This window comes from Mustela nigripes, chromosome 16, assembly GCF_022355385.1.
Source record: "Mustela nigripes isolate SB6536 chromosome 16, MUSNIG.SB6536, whole genome shotgun sequence".
NCBI lineage: Eukaryota > Metazoa > Chordata > Mammalia > Carnivora > Mustelidae > Mustela > Mustela nigripes.
The window spans coordinates 15,538,638-15,557,487 of NC_081572.1; the positions used below are offsets into that span (position 1 = coordinate 15,538,638).

The following is an 18,850-nucleotide window of genomic DNA, read 5'->3' on the forward strand; positions in this document are numbered from 1 at the left end:
CAAGAAGACAAATACTGTGATTTCACTTATAGAGGTATCTGAAAGTAGTCTAATTCGCAGAAATGGAAAGCAGAACAGTGGCTGGCAGAGACTGGGGGAGGCCAAGAGCAAACTACTGATTAATAGGCTAAGTTTCAGTTTTCTAAGATGAGAAAGTTCTGGAGATCTGTTTCACAACAACATAAACATACCTAACAATACTCAACTGTTTTAAAAAAATGGTTAATGATGGTAAATTTTTTTTTTTACAACTGAATAAAATTATCAAAAATAAAAAAATAAACTATGATTCAAGAATGAAAACAAAGGAAGCAAAAGGAAGGAAAGACTAAAAGTAAAAGTTAATGAAAAGAAAAACCCAAATTACACAGTAGACTTTATCAACAAGATAAAAAGTTTATTCTTAGAGGGAAGAAAAAAAACACTGACTAACCTCTCTGACCTATCAGTTGGGATAGAAAAATAAACATTTCATTAAGGTATGGATGATATTTTTAAATTTGAGGTGAAGCAGAAGATGTTGCAGAAAAATTAAATTATCAAAAAAGATTTGAGAAGGGGGAGAAAATATACGTAAATCAGTATTTGCAGAAGGAACTAAAAAGGTGGTCAAAAAGTTTTCCTGTACAATGACGTGTACCCATGGGACTGAGTCTGCTCTAACTTTCAAGGGGCCAATAAATCCTATGTCATGCGTTCCAGGGCACTGGGTGGGGGGTGGTGGGGAGGTTCTATACATAGGAACAACTTATTCTGGAAAACTAGAGCACAGAAGCTAGAAAATGCTGCTTATACATGAAAGACAACTATGGGCCAGTCCCACTTACAAATAGATAACAAAACATGATACACTAGGGCGCCTGGGTGGCTCAGTGGGTTAAGCCGCTGCCTTCGGCTCAGGTCATGATCTCAGGGTCCTGGGATGGAGTCCCGCATCGGGCTCTCTGCTCAGCAGGGAGCCTGCTTCCCTCTCTCTCTGCCTGCCTCTCCATCTACTTGTGATTTCTGTCAAATAAATAAATAAAATCTTAAAAAAAAAAAAAAAAAGATACACTAGAAAATCAAGCCCAATAGTACATTAAGAATAATATTCTAGTTCTGGAAGTGGATAGTGAAGGTACTTGCACATTATGAATATACTTAATGCAAATGAACTGTATAATTAAAAGGGCTAAAATGGCAAATTTTATGATATATCCCCACAGTAAAAAATTAACATTAAAAAAAGGAAAACCGTCAAATCATTATATTGTACACCTAAAAATAATAAAACATCGTGTGCCAACTAGACTTCAATTAAAAAGAAATATACACATACATCCCCACATGAGGCACTAACGCTTTTGGAAAATATAGTTATTTTTTGTAACAAAAATGCTGGGGTAAGGGTGCCTGGGTGGCTCAGTGAGTCTGCCTTCAGCTCAGGTCATGATCCTGGGGGCATGGGATTAAGCCCTGCTTCGGGCTCCCTGTACAGCGGGGAGTTCCAATGCCTCTGTCCCTGCTTGTGCTCTCTCAAATAAATAAATACAATCTTTAAAAAAAAAAAAAAGGTGGAAGATAGAACTAGTTTTTACTGTTTTTATTTAAATGAAAACTAATTATTTTGTCCAAAAGAATTCCCATATATAAATTTATAGGGCATAACATAAAGCCCAACAGTGAAGGCCAAACCGCATGAAGAGGGACTTCGCAGGACCATGCGGTAAAGACCATTTAATAAACGGATTCTGCACGGAAAAGCCTGGTGCCAGAAACACCTAGAAGCTAAAGGAGGTGGTGACTCGTGAACATGTTATTGGATCTGCAGCTATCCTGAAAACCAGCTGAATTCCTCACTTAGTACAAACCAGCTGGAGGCACGGTAGTCTGAACTTCACTGGCCTGGCTGAAACCAGGATGCTCCTTTGAATACCAGAGCTACTAAACACTTGGACGTAACACTTGGACGTAGAAGATGAGAACATGTTAAAAAACAAAAAGCTAGTTTTCAAGTAAGAATTAACTTTAACACATCTATTTTGTTAAAAAAAAAATTTAAGAATAAAAGTAGGGGCGCCTGGGTGGCTTAGATGATTAAGCATCTGCCTTCAGCTCAGGTCATGATCCCAAGGTCCTGGGATCAAGCCCCGCACTGGGCTCCCTAGTCGGCGGGAAGCCTGCTTTCTCTCTCCCACTCCCCTCGCTTGTGTTCCGTCTCTCACTGTGTCTCTGTCATATAAATAAATGAAATCTTAAAAAAAAAAAAAAAAGAATAAAAGTAACACATACTTATTTCTAACAAACGTGAGGCAGAAGTACAGAACCAGAATAAAAATCATCACAATTTCACTACCCAGAAAGGAGTGTTTTTCTTTCCTTTTTATTTTTCAAACCGGAAAACAGGGCAAAACTACTGTATCCTGCCGTAGTTACTTAATTTTACTAAAAGCAGTTCTTCTCAAGATACAGGTGCTTAAAGTTTCTGAGTTCAAACAAGTAAGTATCAACCCACAATTACCACTATTCTTCATGTTCTCCAAGTTGGTAATAACCAAGAATTCAATCCTGAAACTTACCTTGTAAACTTCACTGAAACCTCCTCTACCCAAAAGATGTAACAACAAGTATCTGTCATTTAGCGTTGGATGATCTTTAAATCTGTGGGAACAGAGAATACAGAACATCCTGAGATTAAGGAATCCACGACCTTCCATACTAGCAGAATTCCCAGAATTTCTCACACGCTATACACAGGATTACAGCTGCTGCTGATAGCTTGGTGCTAACACCGATACAGCGAGTTGTGAATAGGAAGCTATACGGTTCAAGGAGACTGCCTAATGACAACGGACAGCGCTGGCTGTAAAGCCATAAGGCAGAACTGCTAGGCTCAGCGTAGCCACAAGTGGACCTGTGAACGTTGCTGACCTTCCTCCCTTTCCAAAAGGGAGCCGTGCAACTACCATCGCTAACCATTTGCTGTACGGTGAGGGAGTGCAGACTCCGCCAGACCAGGGATTTTCGCACCGTGCTACTCACTTCCTCCAAAGTACTCAAGAGCCACCTGTTCCCACCATTCCAAAACTATACAAAAAAGTTCCAAGATATTTCCCATGGCCTTAAAAATGGATCTGATTATTAAGGAAGTCCCATGTTCTATATGCACTCATGTTCTCTCTTTAAGACAGTTTCATGATAGAACCGTCACCATCCGCCCACCCATCGAGGATTCCACCTTGTGCTGTTTTCTAACAGTAAGACAAAGAAAGGAGAGACAGTTGCAAAAAATACTTCACAAATATTTCTACCTAATTCGGGATCTTAAACAGCCCCACTATTAATCCTGAAATTATTTTCATTTTGAGACACTGACGTGCCTGCAGAGAAAAGGCAATACGATCGTGCAGTGCTCAGCTCTGAAGCTGTTTAGTCAAACAGTTACTGGGCCCTGGTCAGGCTGACTGACGTGCACCGCGCTACTGCCAAGATGAGCTGACAGCATTGGGCACGTGGTACCAGGCCTGACACACAGAGAGCTCAGTCACGGGAACTTTCACAGAAAGAAAAGTCCACGGCACACACTGGCCAAACAAAAATACACAAGCTACGGCTACGTCCAAAAAAATCATGTTTCAGAGTCAGAAAAACATGGGAAGGAACAGATTATGGACCGAAGCTACTTCCCACTTTAATCTACTTTTCAGCTGCAATCCTTTAAATGACCTATAAACAAAGGTGGGCATTCATCTACGGTTAATGTGATGAACTTGAGAGAGTCTTGTTTAAAATCCCAACACCCAAATGTGGCCCCTAAAGGTCATTCCAAAACCAGTGCCATCTTGGGGTGCCTGGATGGCTCAGGTATTAAGAATGCCTTCAGCTCACATCATGATCCCAGGCTCCTGGGATCGAGCCCCCATCAGGCTCCCTGCTCGGCGGGAAGCCTGTTTCTCCCTTTCCCACTCCCCGTTTGTGTTCCCTCTCTCGCTGTATCTCTCTGTCAAATAAATAAGTAAAATCTTAAAAACCAACAAACAAACAAAACCAGTGCCATCTTAACCCGGTACCATCCCATGACACCACACTGTCACCCATGCTTCCATTTAGCAAAGCTCTGCAAGACTCTGAACACACAGTGTATTCCAGCCACTTATAAACGTGAAGCTGTACTGTTGTAGTGATCTCTACTTGGGTAAAAGCGCTGTAATACATGTACAGATAGTAATATATAAATCTAATATATTTACATATATTTAAATTAAAGCAAATCATAGTTGTGTTCGCAAACCTGTACTGTATCTTGCAATAGAGCTAATTACACCATGGAATCATTCACCCAATTTATAGTAAACAGAAACACCATTCTTGACCATTCATGTCAGAGAGTGTTCCGCAGTCTCCAACCCAACATACCCCCACGTTGCTTACTGTGAATTATCTTCATTATGTATCCTTTTTAGTTCCCTGATATGTAGATTTCTAACCCTTTCTAGCCTTTCCAGCTCTGCCTGGATCTCTGCTTCTTCCTAAAGTGAAAAGGAAAGAAACAGCTCAGAACACAGGACACACTACATTTTCAGAATCTCATTTCAAAAAATAGCAGACATTTCTCTTTTGAAAAACGAAAGGAAAATGTTTTGAACTGAAAAAGATTTTTTTAAGAACTAGAAATTTAATCATAAAAAACAAGCCCACAGCAAATGATAAAATTCAAACCATACAAAGGAGTACAAGTAAGAAATAAAGCCTTCTGCTCCCCTGATCCCTCCTCTCCATCACGCCCATTCCTTAGATGTAACTGCGGTTTTAAGTCTTGTGTAAATGTCCAGAAATGTTCTCTGCATTTATATACAGGCACATAATTTTTTTTTTAAACAAAAATCAGATTCTCTATCTGGTTCTGCTTTGTAAGTATGGATCATGCTTGGTGCCTTAAGTTCCACTGATTTAATAATCTCTGAGAACCCAGTAAGAAAAGCAAATACACACCAACAGCAGTTTATTAAATGCTTATTGACCATCATCACTGTAAGCAGCATCTACCAAAAATGTATGGGTTGTTAAACTTAGGAGATGCCCAATCTATAGCCAAGATGCTTCTATGAATACTGTCAATAACAATTTTTATGTGGGTACCATTGTGTTACAATATAGCTTGTATAAGACCTCCTCTTCTTAGCCAGTTTCGGCAAGAGATAAGAGCTACCATGTGATTTAAAATATCCTGGGAGTTTCTGGGTACCTGGGTGGCTCAGGTGGTTAAGTGGCTCAGGACATGATCCTAGGGTCCTGGGATCGAGTCCCTCATCAGGCTCCGTACTCAGTGGGGATCCTGCTTCTCCCCGTCCTTTCCCCTCCCCCACCACATGCATGTGCGTGTGCTCTCTCTCTCATCTATGCGCACATGAACTCTTTCTCTCAAATAAATTATTTTTAAAATAAAAATATAAAGTATTCTAAGAGTTTTCGTATCAAATCTGAACCACTTGTATTATGCATTTAACTTTTACCATAAGGAGAACTACTTATTAAGTTGTTTCTTTCTTTTTTTTTTTTTTTAAGAATTTATTTATTTATTTAACACAGAGAGAGAGAGAGAGAGATCACAAGTAGGCAGAGAGGCGGGCAGAGAGAGAGGAAGAAGCAGGCTCCCTGCCAAACAGAACCGGATCTGGGACTTGATCCCAGGACCCTGAGATCATGACCTGAGCTGAAGGCAGAGGTTTAACCCACTGAGCCACCCAGGCGCCCTGGTTTTTTTTAACCTACTGAGCCACCCAGGTGTCCTGGTTTTATTTATTTATTTATTTTTAAGATCTTATTTATTTATTTATTTATTTATTTGACAGAGAAATCACAAGTAGGCAGAGAGGCAAGCAGAGAGAGGGGGAAGCATGCTCCCTGCGGAGCAGCGAGCCCGATATGGGACTTGATCCCAGGACCCTGAGATCATGACCTGTGCCAAAGGCAGAGGCTTAACCCAATGAATCACCCAGGCACCCCTACTTATGAAGTTTTACGACATATCCAGAATTATCTATTGGTACATCATTGGCAGAAAAAGTGCTCCCATTGGGTGTCTAGGGTTGACCAAAAATTGAAAGACATTCCATCATTAGAAATACAAGAGGGGAGGGGTGCCTGGGTGACTCAGTGGGTTGAGCCTCTGCCTTCAGTTCATCATCATCTCAGGGTCCTGGGATCGAGCCCCACATCAGGCTCTCTGCTCAGCGGGGAGCCTGCTTCCCCCTCTCTCTCTGCAAGCTGTTCTGCCTACTTGTGATCTCTTGCTCTCTGTCAAATAAAAAAATAAAAATCTTAAAAAAAGAAAGAAAGAAAAGAAAAGAAAAAGAAAAAGAAATACAAGAGGGGCTTAGCCTGTTGAGCTTTCCGCCTCTTGATTTTGGCTCAGGTCATGGTCCCAGGATCCTGAGATTGAGCCCGGAGTCTGGTTCTATGTTCAGCAGGGAGTCTGCTTGAGGTTCCCTCTCTCTCTCATTAAAACTAATCAATAAATAAAATCTTAAAAAAAATTACAAGATGTGACAGTGAGCAGAACTACGCAAGATTTCTGCAGGTATGTCAAACCGTACCATCTGCCCCAGTACCACATGTAAACTATTTCTCCAGACACAGTTTTCTCATTACACTTACCTTTTTAAGATGACCTAATCTGAGTTTGAAGATTTCTTCTTGTTCATGGTATTCTGCTAATGTTAACCTGGAAGATAATGGCAGAAATCCCAGTAAATTATTTAAAATCATAATGTGCCCTATTAGAGATACCAAGGCATCTTGTAAGGTATATCCAGTCTATTAAAATAACTAGAAGATTATCTTGCAATTCCTTGACAGGAGAAAACTTCTGTGATTTATCAGATATGACATGAAGGACTAGAAATCCAGAAGACTAATTTGTAAAAAATGAGAATAAGTAAATAAGCTATATTTTTACGTTATGTATGAATTGAGTCTCGTCCATACAATCTCATGAAAATCCATTGGGAAAGGCTGCCAAAAATTATATGCTTAGTTTTTTTTTTTTTTTTGGAGGGAAAATAATAAGCCAATGGATTTCATTATTTCTGATAACTCTTAGATGGTGCTACTATAATAGTAAGAAGAATGACATAGTGGAAGAGTCCAGGATTTGGAGTCCCAGGTCTAGGGTCCAAAGTGCCACTCAGGCCACTGGCCATGTGACCCTGGACAATCAACTTAGTTTTTAAAAATGCAGCAAACAATGATCCCTATCTAACAAAGCTGCTGTGCCTATTAAATGAGAAGGTGAAATACTCCATCGATTGTGAAAAGGTATTTAAACACAACTCCCTAAGGGCTGACATGATGGGCGAGCACTAATTCTGTGTTCCATTTACCCCAATCGCACCCTTACATCTTAAGAATGAGCACTTAAGAAGCGACAGCTTACTCCTTCAACTTCACTCTCTTCATGCTCTAGAAGTACATACATATATTCAGAGTTTCAGATAACACTATTTAGATATATCCTAAACTGCAGGAGAAAGAAGACACAGCTATGCTATTAACCAGTCAGGGCCACAAAACAGTCTTGAGGTCTCACTAAAACAAAAAAGAAGAATAACAAAAAAAAGTGTATCCACTAGGGCTGTGACACCCATCTCTTCATGGTGGCAGACATACTTACATCCATTAATCCATATCCCACCAGTAAAGAAGGGAGCAATGAAAAATCCCCGCCTGAAATAGGTTATTGAGCAGGAATGATAATGTGACTCAGTCTCAGGCTCCAGAGGAATGTTTTTGGCTTCTGGCCAAAGGAATGAGCCAAGTCACAGATACTCTAATTAAAAACTGGACTGAAAGCTTTCCAGCTTGGATCTGACACAGGACTCCAGATGGCAACTGCTTACTGACACACTACTGGCCTGGACTGAATTCTAATTATTGTTCTATGGCTAGGAAACAGCCTACGCCTTCTATTACTTCTAAGCCAATGGTCCTATGCACGAGCATCTGACAATTTTCAAGTAATACTGGAGGGGGAGTCCCTCCACAAAATAAATATAGGAATGACAGCAAAGGAAGACAAAGACCAGATTAATGTGTACAACACTTGCCCAGAAACTTTTAAATTTGGGCTCCTACTTGGACTTTCTGAAGGGAAGTATTTTAAATTTTAGAATCTAGTTTTAAAATATTTAAAGAATGAAGATGTTTCCCAAGTTTATTCACTGTATTCTTATCACTATACTCAATGTAATTATTAGTTTATTCATCTGTTCAATTCCCCTAAATAAACCATGAAGCTCCTAAGGCCAGGGCTGTATCCTCTGGCTCTGTATGCCCAGTTTCCAGAACGGGGCCGACTGTAAGCACTTAACACAGACTTATTAAATGAATGTCAAGGAAAAGGCTCCCCAACACATCAGATATGTACTAAGTGAGTACAGGCGTTAAGCCATCTTTCTCACTGGAATGGGATATCATGGGCTTTTAACAATGGTGAAATTCAAATATTATTATACTTGAGGTGGATTATGGCTTAATATGTTTTTGAAAACTGATATAAAAACATAAAGGCAAAAGACATATTTTAAATAAGTAATGTTTAATTAATAAGTAATAATACAGGTAATCCCCACAAGATGGTACTAGTATACGAAAACCCAAATCGCACATAAGCAACTATTATCATTTGACTACCATGATGACATCACATTTGTTACAAGAGTGGCCAAAGACCATGATGACAAGTTAAGTGACATTATTTCTCCTCCTCAATCGAAAATACCTAAGTAAGATCAGAACTAAGAAAATAAATTAATTTTCCATGGTTTTTATATATAAATTGTTGAGTAAATCCATTAATGTAACTAAAAAGAAAGCTAATGCTCTAGAAATCCCCATAATTTTTCATTTTGTCCAGTGGCACTCAACGGGCGGGACATCAGTATTTTGGGGGAGAGTGTGGTTATCTCACAGCTCATGTGAATAAAGAACATACGTTTCATTTTCAGCTCCGTTGGTCTTGCTTTTCCTCTGTTTCTGCTCGTTGGTTGCTGGAGGGGCCTGTCCCATGGCAGGAGGTTTCCGCTTTGCTAACATTTTCCGTTGTCTTTCTATCTCTTCCCTTTGTGAATTTATCCTTTCCTGTTGCCTGTAGATACAAAAGATGTTGCACAGAAGAAAGTAAAAAAAACAAGTATCTTGGTACCTATAGATCTGACAGACTTCAGAAGAAATAAGTCACTTTAAAACAAGTAGAGAATTGATTTTAACTTTAGGTTGGAAGAGTGCAACAACTGACGACAGAAAGATTTTTTTGGGTAGGAGTCTGTGCTTTAAGACAGAAATCATGATTATTCTCAGACCAGGAAAGTAGGTAGGAACAATATCCAATTTCCACTATGACCTTATTTTCCGACTCAAGGTGGAATTTACTTTCATTTTTTAAAAAAGATTTATTGATTTGTCAGAGAGAGAGAGAGAGAGAGAGAACAAGAGAGTACATGCAGAGGGAGCTGCAGAGGGGGAAGGAGAAGCAGGCTCCCCACTGAGCCAGGAGCCTGATGTGGGACCTGATCCCAGGACCCTTAACCGACTGAGCACCCAGGAGCCCCTAAACTAAGTTTTTCAAAAACAAATACATTCAGAGAAAGCATAATGAGGCCTTGCAACTCATAAAAACCTAGGGAATGGGACATAAAATGAATTCATAAAAAACATATAAAGATTCTTCAGATATCTACCACCGCCACCATTAGAGGATTTCCTAGTAAGAAGTCAGAATTTTCTATAATAAGCCCATTTGCAAATTAGGACTCAGGGACTCAGTAAAAATACCAATACAAGAAAACCACTTTCTTTCATGTATGCCTAACAGATATTAAGATTTGGAGACCTGACATATTAAAAATACACCAAGATTTGGGACTAACCATTTAAAAGACTAAAATCTTTAAATAACCTACCCTAGTTGAGAATTAAATGCTAGCTCCCTTCTCCTTCTCTCTTTACTATGTTTCTCCTACCTCCTTTCCTTGATCCTACCTTCATTTCTGCAGAATAATGGAATCTAAGTTTCTAACCTATTTTCAAATGAAATCTCTTCAACCCTCTTCCCTGAACACTGTAGTACTGGGTCTCTTGGCCTTCCCTAGACTCCATGTATTTTTCTAGGAAGAATGGCAACCAGAAGAACAAGACTATATTCCATGGTGGATGCCCATAGTTTATGCTCCCATTATCTGTAAGAACAATACTGTAAGCAAGATTAATCTAATCCAAGCACTGTAAATTAAAAATCCATTCATCTGATAATACAATCCCATTGGGATCAGAATGAGCTGGTCACTAACATCAATTTAACAACAGAACGGAAATCAGAGAGTTTTCTGTTAGTCTGAAAAAGAACTTTTTACTATCACTAAAGATATGCCTCCCAACCAAAATACATGTATATGGCTTGAAAGAATTCTGGACTGAGACTAGAATCCTCAGGTAAAATCAAAATCATCCTCTGACTCAGTGGATGTCTTCAAGGATCTCAGAACAGTCTCTCAAGAGGAGTTTCCCAATCAAAAAACTGGTACAGTATCTTTAGCTCCTTTTCTGTCTTTTCACGGATATCAGTGCGAGGCACAGTGAACTCTCTGGAGATAACCATACAACACATAGTTTAAACTATAAACTACAGTGGGCTAGTGAAGAGCCACATATTTTTGTCTTTGAAGACCAACTGCTTTGGAAAATTGAGATTTTTAGCGGTCACCTTTATCAAGCATAAAATAAAACTAATTTACTCTTGGTTCTAGTCAAGAATCCAAAAATTTGATCTTCGGAGACCCACCAGGAAAGGGGCCCACAGCCATCATATATATAAAGCATAAAGACAGGGTACAATGATGCTAAAACTTGGGGAAATCATAAACCACATATTCTAAGAACGAGAGCACTTGCTGTAATGTGAAAATGGATGCGCCAGGGATCACGATTATATAGAAAAATGATTCCTACATTAATTCTTGATGTTCCTGAAAGGATTTAGCTACTTCCACCTGCAAATAAAAATCTAAAGATAGTTCCATCAGTGATACTTCATTTAGGGTTTATTTTGGGAGTGAAGTTGGGAATTGTATCAGTAAACTGTAACTTCTCTTAGAAAAAAAACATGTCTTATCAAGCCTTATACCTCCAATACTTATGACGGTGCCTTTCAGGAATGATCCTTAAATATTTCTTGCACTGCATCAATTTAAGAGAATGACTGCCACTCATCACCTATTGGCCTTCCCTAGACTCCACATATGGAAAGACTACTTCTATCTTTTACAGAGGTGTTGATGAGCTGATAAACCCATCTCACTCTCAAATCTAAATAACCCTATTAAAAAAGCCATTATTACCTCTAAGAGAAAACAAGACAATCAGCCTTAGGCACCACTACAGGCTGAAATAGGTCTCCTAAAAAGACATGTTAAAGTTCTAATCCCCATGACTTCAGATTATAACCTTTGGAGGTAGGGTCATCGAAGAACTTATTAGTTAAAATGAGGTCAGACCCGAGTGGGGTAGGTCCTTTAATTCAGTATCACTGGTGTCCATACAAAGGGAGAGAAGACACAGAGACACACAGGGGAAACACTGTGCGAAGATGGAGGCAGAGATCAAAGCCATGCTCCCCCAAGCCACAGAATGCCAAAGAATGATCCTCCCTAGAGGCTTTGGAGGAAGTACGGTCTTTCAACACCTCAGGTTTGGGTTTCCCACCTGAACTGTGAGAGACTAAGTTTATACTGTTTCAAACTGCCTAATTTATGGTATTTTGTTACAGTAACTCTAAGAAGTGAATACAGGCACCTTCAACAGAAAACTAAATTCCAGACTCCAACCATACTGTACATAGCCAGTGAGAGAGGTATTAAAAAACAAATGCACATTATTTTTAGACATCATTTTAACCAAAACTATTTATCATGGAGTTACTTATACACAGAGAATAATCATTTATGAAGATATCAAATATAGCCTTTACAATGGAAGAATTTCAACTTCTGCATTAAAACTGAAAAGGAATTAATTTATTAAAGTGAAACTCTAGAAAATAAAATACCTCTAATTAGTAGACACTAGCCAGAAACAGTTTCACAAGAAAAGTGATGGGTATTCTTTAATTCACAGGACCTAAAACTATGAACAAAAAAATGCTATCCACTTGGGAGGAACAATCCCTAGTTAAGGATCTCATTTAGACAGTCCCAATTGCTCTCATGGCTCTATAGCAAAGTCACCGTTTTATACTCTGTGTAATTTCCAGAACCTTCTGGGCCTCAGGGACTTGCTTAGAGTATAAAGATAAAATACTGCTATCAGCTAAAACTGTGAGCACTTCTTTAAAAAAAAAGAGGTAATTACATTTTATATCTCTATACAAGCACACTATCATTTTCAGTCCAAGTCTTCTGACATTTTAGAGACCGCCATTAAAAAGTAACCACTGTCAAAGACTGGCAGGAGGCACCATCACATCTGGGACTTGGTCTGAGCACTAGGTGGCTTTGGCCAGTACTGCGGATGTATCTTCGGGTCCCATTCTAATGAAACTGGATGGTGTGCCACTTTCAGGGCAATCTGCATGACCTGGTCAGGGGGTCATGCCACAGTACAGCAGCCATTTCCACCACCCTGGTGCCTTTTTGCTCTCGCCAGCAACCTTTGCTTAGCACTTGGAAGAGATGTCGTGCTGAGCCTCTGGCACTCGCCCAACTTGAAAGGCTTTGTTTTTCTTCCTGGGTACTACATCTCTGACTCAAGGGCCAGCCTCTTACGACACCCAAATTACACATACTCAAGGTACTCGTGTGAGGCAAAGACATACCTAAGCCAAAGGGAGGTTATGCAGCACATATAAAACACTGACTGCTAACGTGCAATCCAGAGGTATTATTAGTAAGATCAATATCTGTACTTTATTTCAGATACAAATTTGTTATTTCTTTAAGTTTCATTACTATTAAAGGAGTTCCACACTCTCCACTCACTCACTGCTCAGTAAGTTACTTCAAGAAGGAAAAAAGGAAAAGCAGTCTATGGAACCCTCCAATTCACGGTGACCTCCAGATCAAAAGTCTAAGAGCCCATGATTAAAAACACAATGCGCTTCCCCCTAGTCTCAGATGAAAATAATCTAACGAATAAAGGTAAATAAGTTAGATATACCAAAAGGTATTATAACCTAAAGATACATATTTTTTTAAGTCCAGAGCTAGTATTTGCTATTTACATAGTTGAAATATTAGGATCTTAAATGTCAATTCTCTCCTTGAAGTAAATACTTCAATGTTTCAAACGAAAGTTATGATAAAGTGAAAGAATGCTTAAGATTCCAAATTGCTGGGGCGCCTGGGTGGCTCAGTGGGTTAAGCCTCAGCCTTTGGCTCAGGTCATGATCTCACGGTCCTGGGATCAAGCTCCCCCATCAGGCTCTCTGCTCGGTAGGGAGCCTGCTTTCCCCCCCCCCCCCCCCCCACCCTTCCAGCCTCTCTGCCTACTTGTGTTCTCTCTCTGTGCCAAATAAATAAAATCTTTAAAAAGATTCCAAATCGTTGACAGTCGCACACTGTGGCTGGCCCCCAGCCTGACCACTGGCTTAGCCCCTGCCTTTGAGGGAGCCACTATCAAATGACAGGAAACGGTCTCCTTAAAGGGCCTCAGGGGCATATCTTGTAATGTTCTTCTTGGGTTTTATTTTGTTTTATACCTAACTCAGGACATTCTTCCTTAGGTCCTTGCCCATTTCATTTATCTGTGGGCCCAGAATCAATATGCTTACTGACTCCTCATGAAAATCCATTACATAATTTAAAGTCAAGTTCTACATTTTTCTTCCTTAACTTCAGCAATTGCTATTTCTTTTTTTTTTAATTTTAGTTATTACTTTGAGAGAGAGAGACAGACAAAGAGAGAGGGAGAGGAGGAGACTCCCTGCTGAGGAGGGAGCCTGATGCGGGGCTCAATCCTGGGACTCTACTGTCATGACCTAAGCAGAAGGCAGACATTTCACCCTTAGCCACGCGGGCTCCCCCAATTCTGATTCTTGTAGACTTTAATGTAGAACGCATTTACTATTTCTCTGATGACTTATGTCATTTTTTTCCAGGACTTCCCCTCATTCCCTACATTTCTTTACACATGTAGGGACTAAAGCTGAATGAAAAGAGGACTAACACAACTAGAATTTTTTTTTTTTTTTTTTTTTAAGATTTATCTATTTATTTGAGAGGGAGAGAGGGAAAGCACAGAGGCTAAGTGACAGGGAGAAGCAGACTCCCCGCTGAGCAGAGAGCCTGATGTGGGGCTCCACCCCAGGACTCCAGCACCATGACCTGAGCCAAATGCAGATGCTTAACTGACTGAGCTACCCAGGTGCCCCCACAACTATTCTTTTTACTGACTACAATAACAGAAAACTTAAAGCAACTTTTCAACTTCAACTTTTCTTTTTTTTTTTAAAGATTTTATTTATTTATTTGACAGAGAGAAATTACAAGTACACTGAGAGGCAGGCAGAGAGAGAGAGAGAGAGAAGGAAGCAGGCTCCCTGCTGAGCAGAGAGCCCGATGCAGGACTCGATCCCAGGACCCTGAGATCATGACCCGAGCCGAAGGCAGCGGCTTAACCCACTGAGCCACCCAGGCGCCCTCAACTTCAACTTTTCAACTTAATCACTGCAGTTCACTTACTTGATAAGGTTCTGGAAAGCGTAACCATCTGTCCATTGTTCAGTAAAAGAGGCCCCATGTCGAACGGTGGTAAAGTGTCCCAATCTCAAGCGGTCTTGCATGCTTTTATCTCTACATGCCATCTTCTCTTGTTTTGACTTGGAGAAAGGACAAATAGAAAAGAACTGTATTCTCCCATGAGAATTCAGGGCACGGTGTTTACACTCCACACTATAGTGATCAAAATTTAGTACAACTGGCTGACCCTATGTGGTCTTTAGGAAGTACCCTAAAACTTTAAATAAATTCTCTGTATTAATAAAGAAAAGAGGTTTCCTTTCTATAAAATTAATGAATTAGAGGCTGAATCAACGTTCTCCTCAGTATCTCTGACACCAATAAGATAACCCACCTCCCTTTTATCAGTGTTCCCTGCCTTTTTAACAGCGTTCTCAAGATTAATCACAATCTGATGGAAACCTTTAGCCTGTAATAATTTATTTCATTAGCAGTACTGCTATTTTTCAACAGAAAATAAATATGTACTAGAGATATAATTTTAAAAAAAACTTGTAAGAAATAGTTACTAAAAACTACTAGTCACAACTAATCAATTACTATAATAAAAAAACAGCCAATTAAAGTAGTCACATTCAAGTATATGTCAACTTAATTTGTATTAAAGCACAAAAAAGCACTTAATTATCGCATTACTAGATACGTGTTACTCCAAATACCATCTCTAAAATGGAAATGTAACTACTGCTAAGCATTTGCAACAGTAATAGGATATGCAATCCAAATGACAGGATGAACGGAAAAACGCAGGAGAGCGACACTGCAAATAAATTCAACTCGGCCAACCGGTCCCTGCTCAATCATCACATGCCAAGCAAGGCACAACCAAAAACAATCCCCCCAGTTATCATTCTGGATGCTTGCGCCAATGTTCATGTAAGAAAGAATTCTGTCAAATCGTATGACGTCTTCTCCTAAAAAGCCGTACTTCAAAGTATTTTCACCTCAGGTGAGAAGGAGCCCCAGCAATGCCACCCCCTGAGCACCCAGGGACGCAGGGTTCAGGTCACCATGACACTCACCTTTTCTATAAGGAGTTTCTTGCTCATCGTCACACATCGATTTAATCGTTCTTTATACTTCTCTAGCATCTTTTGCTGTTCGTCAATTTGTCGCCTCAAATCACAATTGGCCTTCAAGGGTGAAACATTTTTAAAATTAGCTCCAAGGAAGATAGGTGAATATAAAAGCAGTTTTTAAGGAGTCCAAACATAATTTCTTGTTGCTCAATCAAAAGCAAAATTAACGTTCAAAGAGCTAAGGGTAATTAGATTTAAAAAACAAATACTTCATTCCTTTAGTCTCTCTTCCTAAACTTACCTATTTAAGTAAGACGAATTGTTACTACAAGTGGGCAGTTTTTCTACTGATCATGTTTTACTCCTCTCAAAAGGCAGTTATAAGTAAATCCAGTACATCACATATACCTAAACTGTCGCAAAGTAAGAAACCTACAACTGAGATGTTTAAAATACATTCAAAGGTGATGAAATACTTTAGCAGCACTCACAGAATATTTACAAAGGATAATTAAATACAAAAAAATTACAGAATTAAAAAAAAAAACCACAAAATGTTCTTATGGTCAATTATTCTTTGTTTTTCTATTCTTGTTTCCAACGAAAAAGGGACATGAATTTACATAAATGTTTCTTACCAGAGAAGCCAGACACACCCATGGCCACACAAGATAGAACTAACAAACAAGATGAAAACGAGGCCCTAGTTCTCAAGAATGCAAGAATGTAAATACATAGTTAATTTAGCTGTGGTCAGAATGATGGGCTAAATAGTTTGAAAAAAGTCAAACCTCCTGCAATAACAGAGAAGGGAAGAACCACTAACCCAAGTTCAATCCTGACTTGAAATTTTTTTTAAACTTATTCTTATATTAACAAAAGATCTGTGCTCTTTCAGCAAATAAATGCTACTTTATAATAATGTCCTTGAGTTGTGAAAAAAAAAAAAAAAAAAGATCTGGTATTTCCCAATCATATGATGTGTTTCTGAAACAGTAAAAAGCACAAATGGAAGCTACTACAGCACACACAATTTTTGAGACATTACAGCTTCATTTTTAAAGTGATCACTGTACAACAGCTTCCATCTCCAATTTCTACTCATATGTATAATTTCTATCACTTCTTTGTATAAACTTCTATGGACCACTCTATCAAAGGCAAAGTACAAGTACATTTGCATAAATGTGACTAATTCACAATAAAGAATCCACAGGGTGCCTGGCTGGCTCAGTTGGCAGAGCCTGAGCTGCCTCATCTCAGGGTTGTGAATTTGAGCCCCATGTTGGTGTAGAGATCGCTTAAAAATAAAATTTAAAAAAAAAAAAGAAAGAAAGAAAAAGAATCTGTAAGACAAAGACTATGTAATATTCACTAAAATTCAATCTCCTTTTGGAGGGCGAGAATTCCCTTAAAATCTATAATCAAATGTATGGAATCAATCTCTGGTAGCTTATTTAAACTTTTCAGAACTCTAAGTTCTGGCTGACTCTGTCTACAGAGCATGTAACAACTCTTGATCTTGGGGCCATGAATTCAAGCCCCACGTTGAGTGTAGAGCTTACTTTAAAATAAATAAATAAATAAAATTAAATTTTAAGGGGCACCTGGGTGGCTCAGTCAGTTGAGGGCTGACTCCTTTCAGCTCAGGTCATGATCGCAGAGTCCCGAGACCAAGTCCCGTGTCAGGCTCCATACTGGGCATGGAGGCTGCTTAAGATTCTCTTTCTCCCCTCCCTTCCTCCCCCAACCCAACCCCTGTTCGTGGGCGTACACACTTACTCTCTCAAATAAATAAATAAATACAATTAAAAAAAATTTTTTTAAAGATTTTATTTATTTGATAGAGAGAGGGAAAGCACAGAGGGAAAGTGAGAGGGAGAATCAGAAACCCCACCGAGCAGAGAGCCTAGTGGGGGGTTCGATCCCAGGACCCTGAGATCATGACCTCAGCCAAAGGCAGACGCTTAACCAACTGAGCCATCCAGGTGTACCAAAATACAATAAAATTTTAAGAACTCTAAATTTTTGTGGTTTTCTAGCACTACCAACTTTGTATTCAGATTTAAAACAGCACCTACCTACCTCCTGATGCAGCCTTATTCAACATCTCACCAAAATGGAAAACCCCAATGAACCACCCATGCCTGCCTAAAAGGAGGCATAAGGAGCACTCATTCCCTGCATTCCAGATCAGAAACACAAATTCTAATCAACTTAAAAAATAAGGCAGCTGCCTTCAGTGTCCTCTTTTTTGACACCGCCATTCCTTTGGTATTGTTCTACAGCCAAAGACTACACCCTTCAGAAAACAAGGGAGCGGAAGGTAGGGAATGGTGAGTAAAGGGAACATACGGTTTGCTAGAAAATGAAAGCAGACGTCTTTTTAAAATTCAAAAACAGTACAAAGTCAGGATTCAAGTTGTTCATATAATCCATCTTCACAGTCAGGTGAAGAAAGATGAGCCCATGATCCTTTTTCAGTCCAGCGCAGCTTCTCTGGACAAAAACCCGTCAATACTGAAATTGGGCTACGAGCTCTTTAAACCCACAATCTACCTAATTAAAATCTTGGCAATTCAAGCAGCACCCATATGAAATGAACAAAAACAGGAATAAGAGCAACCCCAAGCAAGCACAGATGCTAACAATGAAAGATGGAAGGTAAGTACTGAGTCTAAACGTGCCTCTCCTCATGGAAAGGTAGAACAAAGGAAACAACCAGAAGAACAGACCTAAGTACAGATACTTCTGAGTGAGGAAAGTGATCAGCTTGAGAATCATGAACACGATCTCCCTGAAGAATCAAAGGAACATTTTAGAATGCAGCTTCTCATAGTCCATAAAACACAAAAAGACGTGGAGTCTATGAAGTCACAGGCAAAAACCATAAAGAATGCACAACATAGAATAAGTGAATTACATAGGGGGAAAAAGTAAACTAAAAATGTAAATAACAGAATCAAAATTGACATCAGAGAGTAAACAGCAGAAAATGTAAGGAAGATAAACTAATGTTTAATGAGATTCAGAAAAGAAGATCAATCATATTAAGTAAGACTTGAA

The 18,850-nt window shown here is 39.2% G+C and overlaps 1 protein-coding gene across 5 annotated transcripts in view; it reads right to left on the reverse strand.

The window, feature by feature from the left end:
- TLK2 (tousled like kinase 2) overlaps positions 1-18,850 on the reverse strand; it is a 112,844-nt gene that overhangs the window by 20,346 nt on the left and 73,648 nt on the right. For all 5 annotated transcript variants that reach the window (XM_059379617.1, XM_059379615.1, XM_059379616.1 and 2 more), the window contains 6 exons: positions 15,788-15,898; positions 14,709-14,845; positions 8,972-9,124; positions 6,637-6,703; positions 4,411-4,508; positions 2,559-2,640 (listed from right to left, as the gene is read on the reverse strand). In XM_059379617.1, the coding sequence (XP_059235600.1) occupies positions 2,559-2,640; positions 4,411-4,508; positions 6,637-6,703; positions 8,972-9,124; positions 14,709-14,845; positions 15,788-15,898 (648 nt within the window). The remainder of the gene's footprint in view (positions 1-2,558; positions 2,641-4,410; positions 4,509-6,636; positions 6,704-8,971; positions 9,125-14,708; positions 14,846-15,787; positions 15,899-18,850) is intronic.